We start from the raw sequence: 16,946 nt of genomic DNA, 5'->3' as shown, positions 1-16,946 counted from the left end.
CTTATGGATGCTCACCTTGAAGTTCTTAAGGGCCTCCTGCAGGCTACCGTGGTGATAGAGCATCATTCCCCGCAGCTGCAGGGTCTGTACGTGATTTTGGTTGAGCAACAGCGCCTTCTGAAAGCTCTCGGTGGCGGCTTCAAAATTGCCCAGTTCTCTAGGTATTTGACAACAGTTGTGAGCACAGTGCAGAACGTTTCAGTAAACACACAGAACAAGTTAGCCTCAGAATTACAGTCCCATATGAGAATCAGATACCTTGATAGGGATTCCCTTTTCTATTTTTGACACATCACATCTCACTTACTTTTCCCAAATTTTACTCAACTGCAGGATAACCACAAGGCCCTTGAAATTCTTTGGGGAAAATGAATTTATTGCTTTCCAAAAGCAAGTGCTTATTCAAATCCTTTTCCCCAATTCATGACGAGCTCCAACCCTTAGAAAAACTATGTGTAGATTTTAGTATTTAGATAAAATCATGTTTCTCCTTTGCGGGGGGGGGGGGGTAGTATGTAGGTTACAATCATACATAGGTATATCATTCTGAATCAAATTCATAGGCCGAAAATTGTATTTTGTATTTTTCCTGTCACAGAAGTTACTTCCCTTAAAATCCAGTAAATCATTTTGTAATTTAAAACATCAGAAAGAAAGTATATTTTAGGATAGTAATCATTTCAGAGTAGAAATATTATTAGGCTTCTTTTACCTATCAAATTTTTTACAAATAACAAAAACACCTTAAAAACGTGCCATGTGTCTATTTTTTGTAAATAATATTTTTTAAAAATATACTACCCATTTACATTTACATATCACTTTACTAGTTACTCTAGGTGCTTTCAAATCTGTTTTCAATGTATGTCCCCAACCATTCTGTGGGACAGCAAGGATAAATATCATCATTTAAATTAAAAACGAATGCAAAGACACTTTCTTCAAGTTAGTGGTAAGAGAGCTTCTCCAATGACTGCATCAGATAAATAAGCCCTAGAATTCAATCCTTCCTGGGTGAGGTGACAAACAGCTCTGACAGGGATCTCGGTTACTGTCTCTTTCCTAACTTTTACAGAACCTCGTAAGGGAGAACCCTGACGCTCAGGGAAGTTGAGGAGACACAAGTGTGGAATGGACAATCTGGAACCAGAACCGAATCTCTTGACTCCTGAATCCCAAGCCCTTCCGTCAAGCCATGCAATCTCCTTTTCAGCTCAGACTGTAAAGATTTTTGAAAGCCAAAAGTCAAAGTAGCTCTACTGGTCAGGGTAACACCAGGAGTCAGGACGCCAGGGTCAAAGCACAACTTCTCACTCCTGATAGAGATGCACAGTGACTGTATATCATAGTTGATCATATTGATGGTCATCGATATCATCCTACGCAGCATAATTTTCCATCCTTTTAATCAAGGAATCTTCAAACGAATCACAGTGATGTGGGAATTAACCTTATTTACGGTCTAGAAAAGCATCAGTGTCTATGACTCAACCAGCATATAATGCTGCTATTCAAAACAATAAATTTTGAAGGACGAACATTTTCTAGACCAATATATACAAAGCGAAGTCGTTTTAAAAGATGATATATACGTCATGATACCCTCTGACCCACGGGTCTTTCTATATTCCAGAGAAGCTCTCAACAAGCATATTAATGCCTATGTGATTTAGAAGGACAATCTCTTCTGGTTAAGAAATACAAGTTCTTTTAAAATATCACTATTATGACAGGGTGCCTGGGTGGCTCAGTCAGTTGAGCATCCAACTTCAGCTCAGGTCATGATCTTGTGGTTCGTGAGTTCGAGCCCCATGTTGGGCTCTGTACTGACAGCTCGGAGCCTGGAGCTTGCCTGCTTCAGATTCTGTGTCTCCCTCTCTTTATGCTTCTCCCCTGCTCACACCCTGTCTCTCTCTCTCTCTCTCTCAAGAATAAATAAAGATTTAAAAAGGTTTTTTTAATAAAATATCACTATTATGTGAGGCTCTCTTGTCTCCCCACTCTACACCCTCCCTCCTACCCTGACTACTGTTCCTTTTCTTACCTATAGGCCTGTCCCAGACTTTTGTACGCATCAATAAAATCAACTTTCTGCTTCAAGGCTTCTTTGAAGGACTCAATAGCTTCCTGAAAAAAGTATATGGGAAATTATGTCATGTGCATGACTATTAAAATTGAGTTTCACTTAAATCACTAATGGACTTAAATATATAATGTACACGGTCTTGGAGTGATTTTCCTTTTTTAATATGAGGACTTCACAAAAAGAGGTAGAGAGTCTGACAAACTGAGTCAGGAGGATTTGATTTCAATAGGAAACAAATGCTCTGCTGTGGGCAATAACAGAGCCTTACAAGTTTCTCCCTTTCAGAATGGGGAAACGGCTTCCCTCCATCTACTTCATTAGGTAACGATATCACCTTTGTGTCAATATCATTTCTTTAATCAACAAAGGCCTTGTGGAATAAAAGTAAGCCTACTAGCTGTATACAATTTTAAATGATCATAACTAGCAGCATTTAAACTGAACCAGCGAAAGAGACAAAAAAGGAAGCCCAAAGTGAGATTGTTCAGTAAAAAAAAACAAAAAGCACCAACGCTCCTAGATGGACTATGTGAATGATTCCCATGATCTACAGGAAAAAGATACAGTAAAACAAAACAGAGACCTTGAGGTGGGGGCGTCTGGGGGACCTAGTTTTCTGCCAGCACAACTGGCTGACGGAGTGAGAAGGCGGCACGGGTGTTACGCTCTAGGGAGCAGCCTGCCGGGAACGCACAGTGCACCTGGCCGCTGTGGAATCCTCTGGAAACTGTTACTACAATGCACCAGTCTGCTTCCCAGTAAACATCCTGGGCTTCCACTGTATTCAGTGTGCTCTCCATTATGACTTGATTATTTACTGTGATAAAAAATGATGAAGACATTTCACACATTTCCCAAGGAAAAGATGTGTCTTACTTAAGTTAATGGCTACAAAGGATCTCTGAAGGCTTTCAAGAGAAAGGCTTTAAAACTTCTGTGTATTTCACACCTGATTAGATAATTCATAACACAAAAACTACTAACATGTCAAATACCTTGCACATGGTAGGCACTCAATAAATATTTAGTGATTTGGTAGGCACATAATCCTAATTCTTTTCTAAAAAAAAATCATTCATTCCCTGCTTCTTGATTTTCTCTGTAGGAGGCAGCAGGGTAGGAGGGGCCGGCTTTCAAACCTTTCTAAGGTGACAATGGGGACAACAACCTACTCATTAAGGAGTCCCACTGATTGTGTACCGTTCAGCGGAAGGATGAGAACAGATAAATGTTAACACTTAAATGTCAAAGACTACTCTTCATTAGGCTTCTGGCCCTGGCACAGTCTAGATCTTCTGGGTTTTTTACAACTACGTTTTCAATTCAACAAACATGTATTGAGCGCCTACTATGTGCCGGGGGCAGGGTGAGGTACAGGGGGACACAAAGGCGAGCAAATCACTCTCTCTGTCCTCGAAGAACTCAGTCTAGTTAGAAGGCCAATTACTTAACCAGGTTATTAGAATATAAACTAAGAGCTACAGGAGAGATACAAGTAAGAGTCTCTGGGAATAAAGAGGAAGGAATACCTAACTGAGCCTGGGACACCAGGACAGGCTTCACCAGGAGGGCAAGTGACAACTGAGCTGGGTCTGGGAGAATGAGGAGGAGGGTGGCAGAGAAAGAGGGCATCTTGGATGGGGGGTGGGGGTGCGCAGCGGTGGGGGAGGCAGGACGGCAAGAGTGTGGGTGCCTGGGCGGGAGTGGAGGGAAGGAAGAGACAGGGGGCCAGGCCCTGTGGCGAGCCGGGACCAGAGGGGAAGGGCCTCTGGCGTGCTCTGCGGTGGGGGCGTCACCCTGCCAGCAATGAGGACTGGGGGCTGAGTAGGTGTGCGACCTCACAAAACTGACTCTAGAGATGACTGCCACTGGCCACAACAGAGCAGGCAGGCGGGACAGGGGAGGGGACGGAGCCCAGTGAGGAGGTGACTGCAGGAGCCCAGGCAAGAGATAAAGAAAGCTCAAACTGAGACGGTGTCTCTGAGGACAGAAAAGAAGGGTCACACTCAGGAGATATCCTGAAAGGCAAACTGAGAATCCAGTGGCCGTGGGTCGGGGGTGGTGAGGGAGAAGGGAGGGCAGGAAGCTTAGGAGCTGAAGAGCCCGGGGGGAAAGGCGAGAGCGTTAGCCAACGTGAGGAAGTAGGGGGGCCGGCTGCAGGGCAGGGGTGGGAGGAGGCGATGAGTCCAGCTGGGGCGTGGGAAGTCTGGGGTGTTTGTGGACGTCTGGGGGAGATGCCCGGGCGACATCTGCTGCCCACTGCACTTACAGCACGCTGGGACGCCACAGTTCTTCAAAGTCTGATTTCTCTTCAGCTTTGAAGAGTCTTTGGTTTCGGGGTTCCTGTCTAATCACTGCACAGCTCTCTACCTCATTCTGCCAAAGAGGGGACATAGCAGAATCAAGATTTGAAGCCACTCGGAACAAAGAAACTACGTTCGAAATGAATCAGTCTCCAAGCACACGAACCGGCTCGGAGTTTGTTTGCGCAGCATGGGCGGGCATCACCCCACCTGGGCCGCCATCTTCCTCCCTCACCAGTGGTGGGTGGCCATCACTCCGGCCTTCCTGCTTCGTTACAACGAAGAGAACAGTTGCAGGGACCTCTCGAAGCGGAGGCTGATAAAAAAACATGTGCTCGGAGTGTACCATGTTTGAAATATCCTTACGACACAAATACGAGACAAGTGTTTGCCGTGTTTTCCCCAGAGAAATCCAAAATGGCTGACAGATCTACCAAGCTGGACGGTTGCGAAATCTGTCGGGTCATATTGCCTGCAGAATTTCTCATGTATTACCTCATAAGTAAAGAAGCAAACCACCCCCGTAATTCATTTCTGAATTGCCGCTGACCTGGGCAGACCAGCTTCAGGATATAAAGACAGCACCAATTCATGGGTCCATTTAACACGTTGTCTCTACAGTTAACAAGAGACCTAAAGGTATCTACACTAAGTTCATTAGTTTAAGGAAGATGTGTCACCGCTAGTTTTCCACTCTGTGTAACTAGGACACCCTCTGCCCCTTCTATATACTTCGTGGGGATGCCGTTGGGACGAGTGAGACAATACGTCAACACTCTGACCTCCTCGGACAGCAGATCTATAAAAATGCAAAGGAAAGGTTCCCATCTATTACACACGTTGATGCTGGGTTTATTTACGAGCACGCTGAAGAGGAGAAAGCACCACGTAGTTTGGCGAGGTTGCTACTCGAGGGACAGACTTTGCATCTGGTGTTGTGACCGTGAGGTTTTTTTTTTTAATTTAAGGTAACTGAGAGAAGGTGAGAGGCAGATGCAAAATAAAACTGGAAAAGCCCATGTGGCAGCTGCTCAAAGCACATTTTAAATAACTGCTCTCGACACCCAGGGCTGCTGGCCTGAGTCCTGGGGGGCGGGGGGAGGGGGGGAGGGAGACGGGAGGTCTGTGAGGACCACCCACCACACCCCGGCAGGAAGGACGGGAGGCGGACGAAAGAAAATCTCCCCCGTTCCCTCTGGTTTGGTAGTTTGTGGACGGGAGTTATTTTTTTAAGGTCTGTGACACTTAGATGAAATTAAATGTTCACATGTAACACGATCTATAATAACTAATACCTGATTCGTGCTCATAGCTCTTAAAGTACCTTTCACACACGTTGTTTTATTGAACCCCTTCAAGAGGCAGACGGCAGAATCATCTCTACATGACAGATAAGGGAAGGAGCGGCTGAAAAGGCTTAAGCAGCTTGTCCAGTGGGACAGTTCACAGGGTTCAGAGCGGGAGCTCCAGCCACGGCCTTCCAACTCCAAACCCAACGCTCTGTCCTTGAAATTCATTCAGTCCACTAGTACTTATTGAGCACCTACTATGTGACAGGCACCGCCCATGACGCCGAGGGTTTACAACATGTGGCCTTTTGAAAGGTCAACTGTGCCTACCCCCCAAGAGTGCGGGCGTGATCCTCGAAACCACTTTCCGTAATAAAACGCACGTTCTTTCTGCCAGAGCACTCTTTCCTGCCACGCGCTCCTGAGATTCGTCACAGCTTTCAAAGTTAAGGTAAAGAACAACCTTCTCTTTTGCAGGCTCTCTTGACCTGCCAGACAGCATTAAGCGTTTTTCACCTACCCAGGCTGACTCTTAGGCCAGCCTGTCTTCAAATGGAGGGCTCGGGTGGGTCCTGCACCAGAGCTCTGACCCTGTGCCGGCTGTGGGCGCCGAGGAGGCCACTGTGAGAGACCAGAGCTCCCCTCCCGACTCCCAGCCAGGTCTCTGCCCCAAGATAAGGCTCTTGCACCATAGGTCCTCAATATGCCCAGAGAGTGCCAGGCCAAGGACAGGAGGCAGGGACAGGCCAGAGGTGACACTGCCTCTCCACACATCAATCGGCTTGGATGACACCTTTTCTATTTCCCTCAACTCCTTCCCCCCAACAGCAATCTCCAGGCGGCAGCAGCAACGTGCTCGTTGTAGTAATGTCTCCAGACCCACTCTTGGAGCCCCCAGGAGTCCGATCAGGTCTCCGGTTACCCGTGTCTCCCCGTGGTCCTCTGCCCCTAAGCCCCCCAGCCACTGGGTTGTCAGAATCCACATCCTAAATAGCAGATTGGGTCTCAATGACATCCTTTCCCCCAAAGCTAGATTTTACAGCTCTCTGGGCCTACAAATTAAAATCAAGATGCTCAGCATAGCACTCTAGACACTTCGGGGGCCTCCCCTCGGCTGACCTGACAGCTCAACTCCCTTCCACTCAAACCTACTTGCTACGCCGCAAACTGGCCGTACCTCCATGTTCTATGCCAGCACTCATGCTTTCTCTCGGCCTGAAGTAGCTGGCTGCCCCCAATCCACTCCACCTGCAAGGCCGAGGACAACGTCCACTTGCTCTCCGGAACCTTCTCTAACCCCGCAGCTTAAGTGAATCCTTCCTATCCCTGTTTCCAAAGCACTTTGTTTACACTACTTTTTTTCGTGTATTTACCATATGATAAATTATACGTCGGGGGGGGGAGAGGGGAACTTGGTGAACTGTATCCTTCCTAAGCGTAAAGTGCAAAGAATTCTTTCCCCCTATTTATCCTTGTCCCGTCTGCAGCAGATAGTAGGAGCTCAATAAATACACTGACTCAAACTCCCTCCTAAAATAAACCAATCGGGTGGACACGTGAGATGTCATTTGCAAACAGGCGAGTGGAATCCCATTAAAGTCTTCCCACCCTCGAGAGAAAAGCAGAATCATTATACGGTGCACATATTGTGTAACACTTTCACCTTCAAAAGTCCTCTGTGAAAGAAAGTTAGACCTTTGTATAGCATAGCTATAGGCTGGTTTTTGTTCAGCTCTAGGGACTGCTGAAAATCTTCGTGGGCGGTCGCATAGTCCTACAGAAAGGAGAGCAAGGGAAAAAAACAGAGTAGCATTCATTAGATATTTAGACATTTCCTACTTTTGATTGGTAGAGGAAAAAAAAATCCCATTTCATTCTATGCCCTCTTCGGCTTTAAAGGGAACATTTCAAGACCATAAATATCAGCTGAATGCTTATCCTATTCGTTGAAACAGTTGCCTTTCTTAAGAAATTGATAGGGAAAATCCCGCAAAGGTTTAATTTAAATACGCTGTCTCAACTACAAAAAGATTATTTATGGTCTCTCTGCCCCTGCCCCTCCCCTGCTCATGCTCTGTCTCTCTCTCTCTCTCTCTCTCTCAAAAATAAATAAACATTAAAAAAAAGATTATTTATAAAAACAGTATTAAAGTCATAATCTGTCAGAGAAACTTAACAAATTATTTTCTGGTACTAGCATCTTACTACACTGAACACTTCTAAAATGATTATGCCAGAGGTCAACCTTAACGTGTGTTATGCTGAGATTGTTTTCATACCCATTTTCTCTTGCAATAGAAAATTGTTCCTGAAGTTACATAAACCCACGCAAATAATGGCGGCAATCAGAGATACCACTGTGATGATAAAAGATAATCTTGCCAGATCTGGGTCACTGCCACCGACAAGCTACGGTCTGAGAAGCCACGTTGGTTCTAGTTATGGCTCTTGCTCCCCGAGGAAATTCCAACTGTGCCTTTCAGTTTCACAATCACATCGGTAACATGTGCACCTGTTTCCCTGTGCTGACATGTGCAAAAAAGGCTGAAGTACAGTCAACGAACCAAATCTCTTCATTTTCTCTTTCTTTTTCCCCGAGTCTAGAATTAGTCACTGCTCACAGTTCAAGCAAGACAATGTACTCTTGGTACTGAACGTTTCTCCGCTGGGTTCAAGTTCAGCTAAAGAAAGTGCTTTTACGACTGTCTTGTGTCACAAGCATATTATTATGCAGCCCCGAACCCACATCTATCAAAGAGCAGCTTTCTGAAGTGAACAGAAAAGTGAAGTCTCTATTATCACAAAAGAAACATTTCAAGGCAAAAATAACTCACCTCTGATATGAAGTACAGGGTCCCCCGGTGTCTGTACAGCCGTGCTGAGGGCTGCAGCTGAATAGCTTTGGTGAGATCATTCACTGCTTCATTAATTCGTCCCAGAGGGGACAGAATCTATAAACCCAAACATGTCATTAGCGGAGAAATCTTCCAGTGACAAACCCCCAAACTGCCAATGTTCTGGACTTTTCAATTCCACCTCACCACACCCCACTCACAAGATTACTTTCCCGGCAGCAAGAATCCTTGACCCCACATACTACGCAGTGAGGTTCAAAGTCAACCGGCTGAGGGGCTGCCGATCTTTGTCCCGCAGACGGGGAGGCTGACGAACTAGAACTACAGCAATGGCTTTGTCACGGTTTCATGGTCTGGGTTACAACAGATGTCGCTTTTCTTGAAATGTGACCCTTTTTTTCTCAACCTATCATTATTTTTCAAAACAAAATTTAGCATTTCAAAGTTAAGCTGAAGGATGACTTTGAGCCATTAAGAGCAGAGAAACTGACAGACACAGATTAGAGTCCTTCATGGTCTTTAGCTACGACCTCTGTGGCACTAAGGGCTGACTGACAATCTAAGACTCCAGGTGTTTTGGGAGTCCCTTTGTGTTAACTCTCAGCTCATTGGTCAATATCTGCACAGCGGAAGAACAAAGGTCCGCAGGCTTGTTTGGGAAACCCTGGTGATGCAGCAGTCAGCTGTGTGCAGGTGACAATGACAACACAGAAGACAGTTGAGAATGCAAAACTACACCAAGAGGACGTGAGAAAATCCAAAATGGGTTATCAGGACTCATGCAATCAAGCTCAAGCATTTCATCCTGAGCAAATGTCCTGAAATTCGGGTTAATTTTGCTCTTAAGAATATAGGTCATTTCCATCAGGTTCTACTACATGGTTTCCTACTCTGCGGGAACCGAAAACCAGCAAAAGAGAGAGGATTCTGGCAGGCACATCACCAGTGGCAAGAATGGAAGCTCAGAAAAAGGAAAGAAAGAAATTACGGAATATACACCTGACAATTCAAAAAGCATAGCAGTCTGGGGTTAGATTTTGGGAGAAAGAACATCCCTACCTAGTTCATAACCCCTATGTACATAACTGAATCACCACACCTCAGCACAATAATCAACATTCATAATAATGACCTGAGTCACTAAAAAAGATTGAATGATGTTCATTAAACACAGACTATCGCAGCAAGGATGAAAGAGAAAGATTTCTCATCAAATAATTTCAGACGTATGTAAACGGTAAGCTGTAATTTAGCTAGAAAAACCACTTTGTAGTGATATCGTTGCCCAATGATGCCAGGAAAGAGGAATATCACTATATATATTTAAGATCATTGAAAATTACTTTTTGGATTACCAATATCACTTTTGGGTACACGACTAGCTTTTGAGTAGATATGAGAAGCTTTTTGAGTAGCTTTTGAGAAACTTCTAAAGCTGCTGAACAAGTCTTCTTTCTATGCACACTTAATGAATTCATGCTTTACCGTAACACTTTAACATGACTTCAGAGTAATGGAGGGAAAAAGCATCAGCACCCCTCCCCAGAGCAGATATCACCAAATCTCACCCTAAATACCAACAAGGCTCTCGTGCAGTAACGAACAAATTACAATCCCTTAACCCTTATGGTTACAATCCAAAATAGACAAGAGATAATGAATTATATCATTAACTGAGAAAGAATTTTATTCAGAAACCCAAATTCCCAAGAAGACATAAAATTCACTTTGTGAAACTGAACTATAACTTTAGACACTGTAATTTTGAGAATACAAACATCACAAATACAGTTGTTAAATTACTAACACATTTAGTGTTTTCTTTACTTCTAAGTTTTCTCCCCCATAAGAGGAAACAAATCATTTTTCCTTTAGTTCAACTATGAAATCCCATTATGTCAGATGACTAAAAGTTAAGTTTTAGCCAGTGTGAACACATTAACAAATTCTAAAGCATTTGATATGGTTAAATGAGCGGTAAAATGAAATCTGGGTAGTTTATAACTATATTATGCAAACGGTAAGAGGAACACGTTTTATTAAAAGGAATGCCTCACCACACGCTCCTTTCTCTGATCTGAATGCCCTTTCTCCACCTTGTCCCCCAAGATGTGGGCTCTGATTGGTTCTAGCATTATCTGTTCAGTGAGGCCTCAGCAGACACACGCCCACCCTGCCCCTGCCAGCCTCCCCCAAGCTCTGACACACCATGTCTCTCTGTTCCTGAAGAAGCATTTCCTCTTCCCGTCTCCCATCACAAATACTACCTGGTATTTTCACCAAGTTATTTCTGTCTCCACTTCAAGTCCTAAGTTCCTTCAAGGTCTGGTTTTGGTCACCCTTACCTGCTCTATGTCTCTATGTAGATAAGTACATCTCCCAAGAATTATACATAAGCGTATACACACACACACACACACACACACACACACACACACACACACACGCGCGCGCACGCACGCACTTGTAATGGTTATAAATTTCATTCTGACCATACTGTCATACTGTTTGACTAAAGTATGTCATAGATAGAGTAAACATGAACACTGACAGTAATAGTACATGTTATAACCACATATTTTAATACTAAATATTACTATTAAATGTTAAATCAGGAGTATCTCTCAGTCAGTCCATAATATTCTAGTAATTTCAACCACGTTTAAAGGCATAAAGTACCTATGGAGGAAAATGCAATAGATAAGGGAGCTTTAAAATGTATGAGTCATAAAATAATAGGAAAAAAAATCTGAGATTCAACTAATCCAATAACGACAGAGGGAAAAAGAAAACCGCACTCACTTCTGCTCGCTGTTCAAATACCTCTGGACGATCTGGTTCCAAGGTAATTACTCGGCTCAATTCGAACAGAGCAAGTTCAGCATTCTTAATGTCCTTGAAAAGGCATTAGCTTAGTATGAGATACACTGTTACTCAAAATCAGGTTCAATAGTTTTTCTGAAAAAACTAAAAATTTAGTAAAGATATAACTACTTACTTAGAAGTAAATATGAACTTAGCTTCTAGATAAAAGAGCTGCTGGTCTAAATTCAGTTATGATTATTTAACTCACCCACGTCTACCTACCCATCAGTAGCCCATTAGACCTGGCTACATATCACAAGTTCCACTGATGGTAGGTTATTTTCTAAATTGAACCTATTTAAACACTGAATCAATGAATTTCAATGGATGAGTATGTGGATGGATAGCAGCATGCAAAATGATGCTGACCAGTGACAACATGGGGATACAAAGGGACCGAGTCAGTGTCCGTCAAAACCCCTAAGCCTACCTACCTACACCTTAGGAAGTCCAGGTAAGTTGTCTTTAAAATTTGCATGTTATTTTTATATTAGAAATATGAGCATGTCACTTTTACATTAAAAATGCATTAAAGATACAAGGAAATTTCATGTCGAGATATAAAATTAAAAGAGAGGAGAATTGGGAAGAAGCTCATCTCTGACAACTTCTGTCATTTATTGATGCTCTGAATGTAACACTGCTTCCTTCCTAAACACCTCTGTCATTCCCAGATCTGAGTTCGTTCTCAGTCCTCTATGTCTCAGAAGTATACAAATATTATATAAAATTTCACCAATAGGCCAGCACCTGATTAGTACAATTTTTTAAATTGGCAAAGACGAAAGTGATGCTTCTCCTTCAATCATCATTAATTTGAGTATTTCTAATATACAATAGGACAACAGAATAGTTTGTGTATAATAGTCTAACTGAAAATACAAAGATCTGAATCTTAAACTATTTCCTTATTTACCATATAGTCTCAGGAAAATCTTCATGTTTATACCATGGTGCCTTTGTTGAGTAAAATATGTCTATTATAACCCTCCTTCTGCATTCCCCACAGAAATAAGGGGAAGAAGGTGAAAATGATATACTTATCTGGGGGAGAGTATAATACATGATAACAAATAAAAATAATCTTTATCAAAAAAAAAAAAAACGCTTTTGATCTTTTATCCAACCTTTAAAAATTGTGAAAGAAACTCAGATTCTAAGTCCTACTGCACTATGCATCCCTAGACTCCACTTCTACCAATGAATATTTCTTGGGAATTCAGTTAAGGTCTCATACTTTCCTTGCTCTATGTCCAGCTCATCATGAAATGCAATTTAGGCTGGCAAGGCTGTCCTTTTAGAGTAGATGGCAAGACGGACTCCCAGGAGCCCTGGGTAGAGATCCCCAGTCCCCCGCTCCCACCTTCCTGGCCACGTGATGTTGAGTACATTCTCTAAAGCCACGTTCTCAGGCGAGAACTGGCGTGCCCCCACTGTGTGTCCATCGGCGCTCAATCAACAGGGAGCGGTTCTGTCGGAACCCTGGTCCAGGTCAGGTTATGTTAGGCACTATGGCAAGAGTAGCTATTCCATACTCACATGTAATCCCTTCTTTCCATAGGCTATCCCTCGGCCATAAATTGCACTAACCAGATCAGGCTCCTCCTAGTCAGACCAAAACAGAAACACGTCAAAAACTATAAACAAAACAAAACAAAACAAATCAGTTTCTGCGTAAAGCGCGTTAACGCCACAAGCAACAAGCTCTAGTTTATGCTACTGCCACACATACGTCCACACGCGGTCCCCAACCAGGAGAGTCAGTGTGCTTGGGGCTCATTTGAATGAGACACGTGATTAAGGTTCTTTGCGTTAAAAAAAATAATAAAGAGAACCAACATTAACGAGCCCTGTGCTAGTTTCTGTCACACGGTCATCTCCTTTAAAACATCCTCTCAACAACCCTATGACCAGCAGCGTCCGCGATCGTGTGCTCTGGGTGGGGAAACGGAGGCCTGGGGAAATAAACGGTTAGGCGCGAAGCACTGGGCAATGCTTCTTCCCAGTTTGTCCCCTCGCACAGTCATGAAATCATCTGAAAAGGGAAGAACCTCCCAGTGCCAACTCCATCGAGCAACAAGAAACGAGTCCACTCCACAATCGGTTGGGGTGAATGCAGTCCTTTATGCTATATGTCAGAATAGGAATCAGACCCTTTCTGCAAGCTGCCCCCTGATGGACTAGATGAAACCCTTCTCAGGCCCAAGGACAGGGTCCTCTGCCTCGCCACCAGGTCCCCACAAACAGGTCAGTGGTATGAAGCATCCCACTTCCTGAGGGAAATGTCTCTCTTCTACATTTAGCCTCTGCAATTTCTACCTCTTCTCGGAATCCTTCCTCTGCATTTAAGAAAGAAGATATAGCTTCTGGCTATATCGTCCGGGGTGAAACTCTTGATGCTGCTAAAGAATTGAACAGAACTGTACCAGAGGAGGCACTTTGTAGACTAGTCTATCATTCGGTGTCAAATGTGAGATAGGTTGTCTGCCCGCATTGCAGAAAAAGACTCAGCAACTCCAACAATAACGAGAAAAAATAAACGAGAAGATTCCATATATTGGAAAACAAAAAAGACTACTTGAAACAGAATCAGGTACACCCGTATCAAGCAGCAAACTGGTGCATCAGTGGCCTCAACCCAGCCGGCAGACTGGCTCACGGTGTATAAAAATGGGAAAAATGCAAGTAAACAGTGAAAGATCTCTAGCTTCACTTGAAAAATCAAAACATGCAGCAAAGATAAGCCCATATTTTTGCATTCTCTCATGAAAAAAAAAAAACCTAGAGCTAAGTACTGGCCGCTTCCTTAGATGAGGGGTGTGTACTCATCAGTTTCCCGGAAGCCCACCCATCACCTCTATGTCACAGCAGTCCACTTTGCTCATTTAAACCACTTCCCTGGCTCCAGACGGTTCTGTTTGGAGTTGGGATTTATAACTTATATGTGACTGGCATGAAGGGCTCCATGCTATGCGTTACATGGGAAAAAAGTCCAAGTTATAGAACTGCAGGGGAATGCCACTTCCTTTTATAAACAGTACTTATAAATGATTTGTGTGGGTCCGTACGTGCACAGAAAAGAATGCTCCAAAATGCTAACAGCAATTTTCTCTTGGGAGTGGGATTACGAGCTATGTTCCCACTCTACTTACTACCATTCCTTTTCCTTGTTCAAGACAAACATGTATACATTTATAGTCGGAAAAAGATGTTTTAAGTAATATGCGTTATGGAATATCGACATGTTTATTATAAACAAAACATTTTATTCAAATAAATAGTTGGAATACTTATTATAAACTACAGCAAAATCTAGAAAATGAAGAAAAGCACAAAGGAGAAGGGCACCCCATAATCCTGCCACCCAGAGATAATAACACTTGAAACATTTAAATATCCTCCCTGGCTGGAAAATAAAAAAGGCAGAGTGGGGCGCCTGGGTGGCTCAGTCGGTTGAGCGTCCGACTTCGGCTCAGGTCACGATCTCACGGTTTGTGGGTTCGAGCCCCGCGTCGGGCTCTGTGCTGACAGCTCGGACCCTGGAGCCTGCTTTGGATTCTGTGTCTCCCCCTCTCATCCTCCCCTCTCTCTCTGCCTCTTCCCTACGCACTGTCTCTCTCTCAAATATAAAAAATAAATAAATAAAAATAAAAAAGGCAGAGAGGCTGGTTTGGAGGGAGAGGGATACAGGCACGGAGGGAGAGGAAGAGCAGGGAAAACAGTTTCCTGATGAGGAATTAAGGTAAGATTAGGGGCGCCTGGGTGGCACAGTCGGTTAAGCGTCCGACTTCAGCCAGGTCACGATCTCGCGGTCCGTGAGTTCGAGCCCCGCGTCGGGCTCTGGGCTGTTGGCTCAGAGCCTGGAGCCTGCTTCCGATTCTGTGTCTCCCTCTCTCTCTGCCCCTCCCCTGTTCATGCTCTGTCTCTCTCTGTCCCAAAAATAAATAAACGTTGAAAAAAAAAAATTAAAAAAAAAAAAAAAAAAAGGTAAGATTGACTTCATGTGTTTCCATAGCAATACCACCTGCCAAGAGACAGTACAGTCCACAGAAAGTAGTACAGGCTGGGGCAGGGGGCAGTGAGCCCACATGGCTCTTCCCCTCTGAGGACGTTCTCCAGTGAATGGAACACCTGCTCTCAGATGTGTAATGTCTCAAAATATATGATCTAAGAAGCTTTTCTCCTAAAACTGAAAAAAATAATTATAAGGGGCAAATCAGAAAAAGAAAAAGTTTACGTAAATAAATAGTTCTTCTACTGAAGTGGCATCTCCATACACCCTGTATACCTACAACAGCCACATTCAAACATACTGTGGCTCTAACTCATAGTAAAAGGCCTTTTACGTCGTTACCCAGGATACACATACATATGTATGTGACATGCACGCGCACACACATACACGCATTAGAAATGAGAGTTGCACTAAGTCAAACCTAGTCTTCCTATTGACATGCAGTCTTCTAGTTTCTATTCCAGTGTGTTTCATTTTTTTAAAAGGTGTTAGTCTTCACTTGCCAATCAATTTCAGGCCCTACTAAAAGGCAGCAACTCACAATTTGAAAAACAATGAGATAACATCTAAATGCTTTGGTAGAAAATACCGGTCATTTTCTTGCCTTGTTCAGTCTCATCTCCTTCCACTTTCCACTCATAATTCGTACTCTGTAAACGAGTACTACTTCATAGCTCCCCAGATACAAGACGCTCTCCCAAGCTCAGCGTGCTACACATGCTAGTCCCTCTGCCAGGAACACTCACCCACTGCCTCAGCTCAAACACCACCTCTCCCCTGACTCCTTCCAGACTCCCCTGGAAAATAAATAAGCTCCTTTGCCTTGGTCCCTACAGTATACCGTACAGACATTAGAAATTTGGTCAACAAAGACTTAGGGCCAGCTTTCAGCCATGTCTGGTTTCATGTGTGAGGAATACCATAGTCACCAAAAACAAAGACAGAAGGTAAGATTCTTGCCTTCTTGGAGTTTAGCCAAAGAATCGCAAACATAAATGTAAAGTTACATGTTCAGTAAGAACAAGAGTAGTAAACAGTGCTTTTAGCAAATGCATAAAGACTAGACACGGTTAGGAAGGTTTCCCCCAGGTAGAGGTGCCTTGGATGAAATGTGTCACAGGTGAGGGCATCTCAGAGTAGCTGGTCCAGGCAGAGGGAGCCAAAGGCCCCAAGGCAAGCAGGAAGTATAGCATCTGCTCCAAGATGAGTTTGGAGAGGTAGACAGGGACGTTATTAAGGATTTTAATCTTCAAGCTAAAAACAACAGCAAAGTACGTGTGTGTTTTAAAGTGCAAAAGTGTACGTGTATGGATGGTGTGCATGTGTGTGGAGAGTGTGAGGTGATAATCCAGACAACCATGCCTGCACCGGTTATTTGGCAGGTGATAGGGGCTTGGCTGTGGTTTGACCAGAGCCAGGAGAAGCAGAGGGACAGGAGAGGTCCTTTGGGAGCTATCCAGAGAGAGTTGGTGCTGAAATCAGCAGCACACCGATGTGTGGAGCAGGTGGACTCACATATGCCAGTGAAGAAGG

At 43.7% G+C, this 16,946-nt stretch overlaps 1 protein-coding gene and 1 long non-coding RNA gene across 2 annotated transcripts in view; one reads left to right on the top strand and one right to left on the bottom strand.

Annotated features, from left to right (window-relative positions):
- Positions 1-16,946, bottom strand: part of TTC13 (tetratricopeptide repeat domain 13) — a gene marked incomplete at its 5' end in the record, with an annotated part of 62,561 nt that overhangs the window by 31,926 nt on the left and 13,689 nt on the right. Inside the window, 6 exons of the mRNA XM_040464946.1 lie at positions 16-157; positions 2,045-2,127; positions 7,342-7,452; positions 8,513-8,629; positions 11,336-11,428; positions 12,938-13,003. Coding sequence (XP_040320880.1) covers positions 16-157; positions 2,045-2,127; positions 7,342-7,452; positions 8,513-8,629; positions 11,336-11,428; positions 12,938-13,003 — 612 coding nt within the window. The remainder of the gene's footprint in view (positions 1-15; positions 158-2,044; positions 2,128-7,341; positions 7,453-8,512; positions 8,630-11,335; positions 11,429-12,937; positions 13,004-16,946) is intronic.
- LOC121023204 (uncharacterized) lies at positions 14,975-15,623 on the top strand. The gene is made up of 2 exons (XR_005787289.1): positions 14,975-15,140; positions 15,386-15,623. It is a non-coding gene; the product is annotated as an uncharacterized LOC121023204 (long non-coding RNA).

Source organism: Herpailurus yagouaroundi, unplaced genomic scaffold (assembly GCF_014898765.1).
Source record: "Herpailurus yagouaroundi ecotype Mexico unplaced genomic scaffold, PumYag 530, whole genome shotgun sequence".
NCBI lineage: Eukaryota > Metazoa > Chordata > Mammalia > Carnivora > Felidae > Herpailurus > Herpailurus yagouaroundi.
Note: the sequence above shows the minus strand (reverse complement) of the source record. Positions and strands in the feature narration are given on the sequence as shown.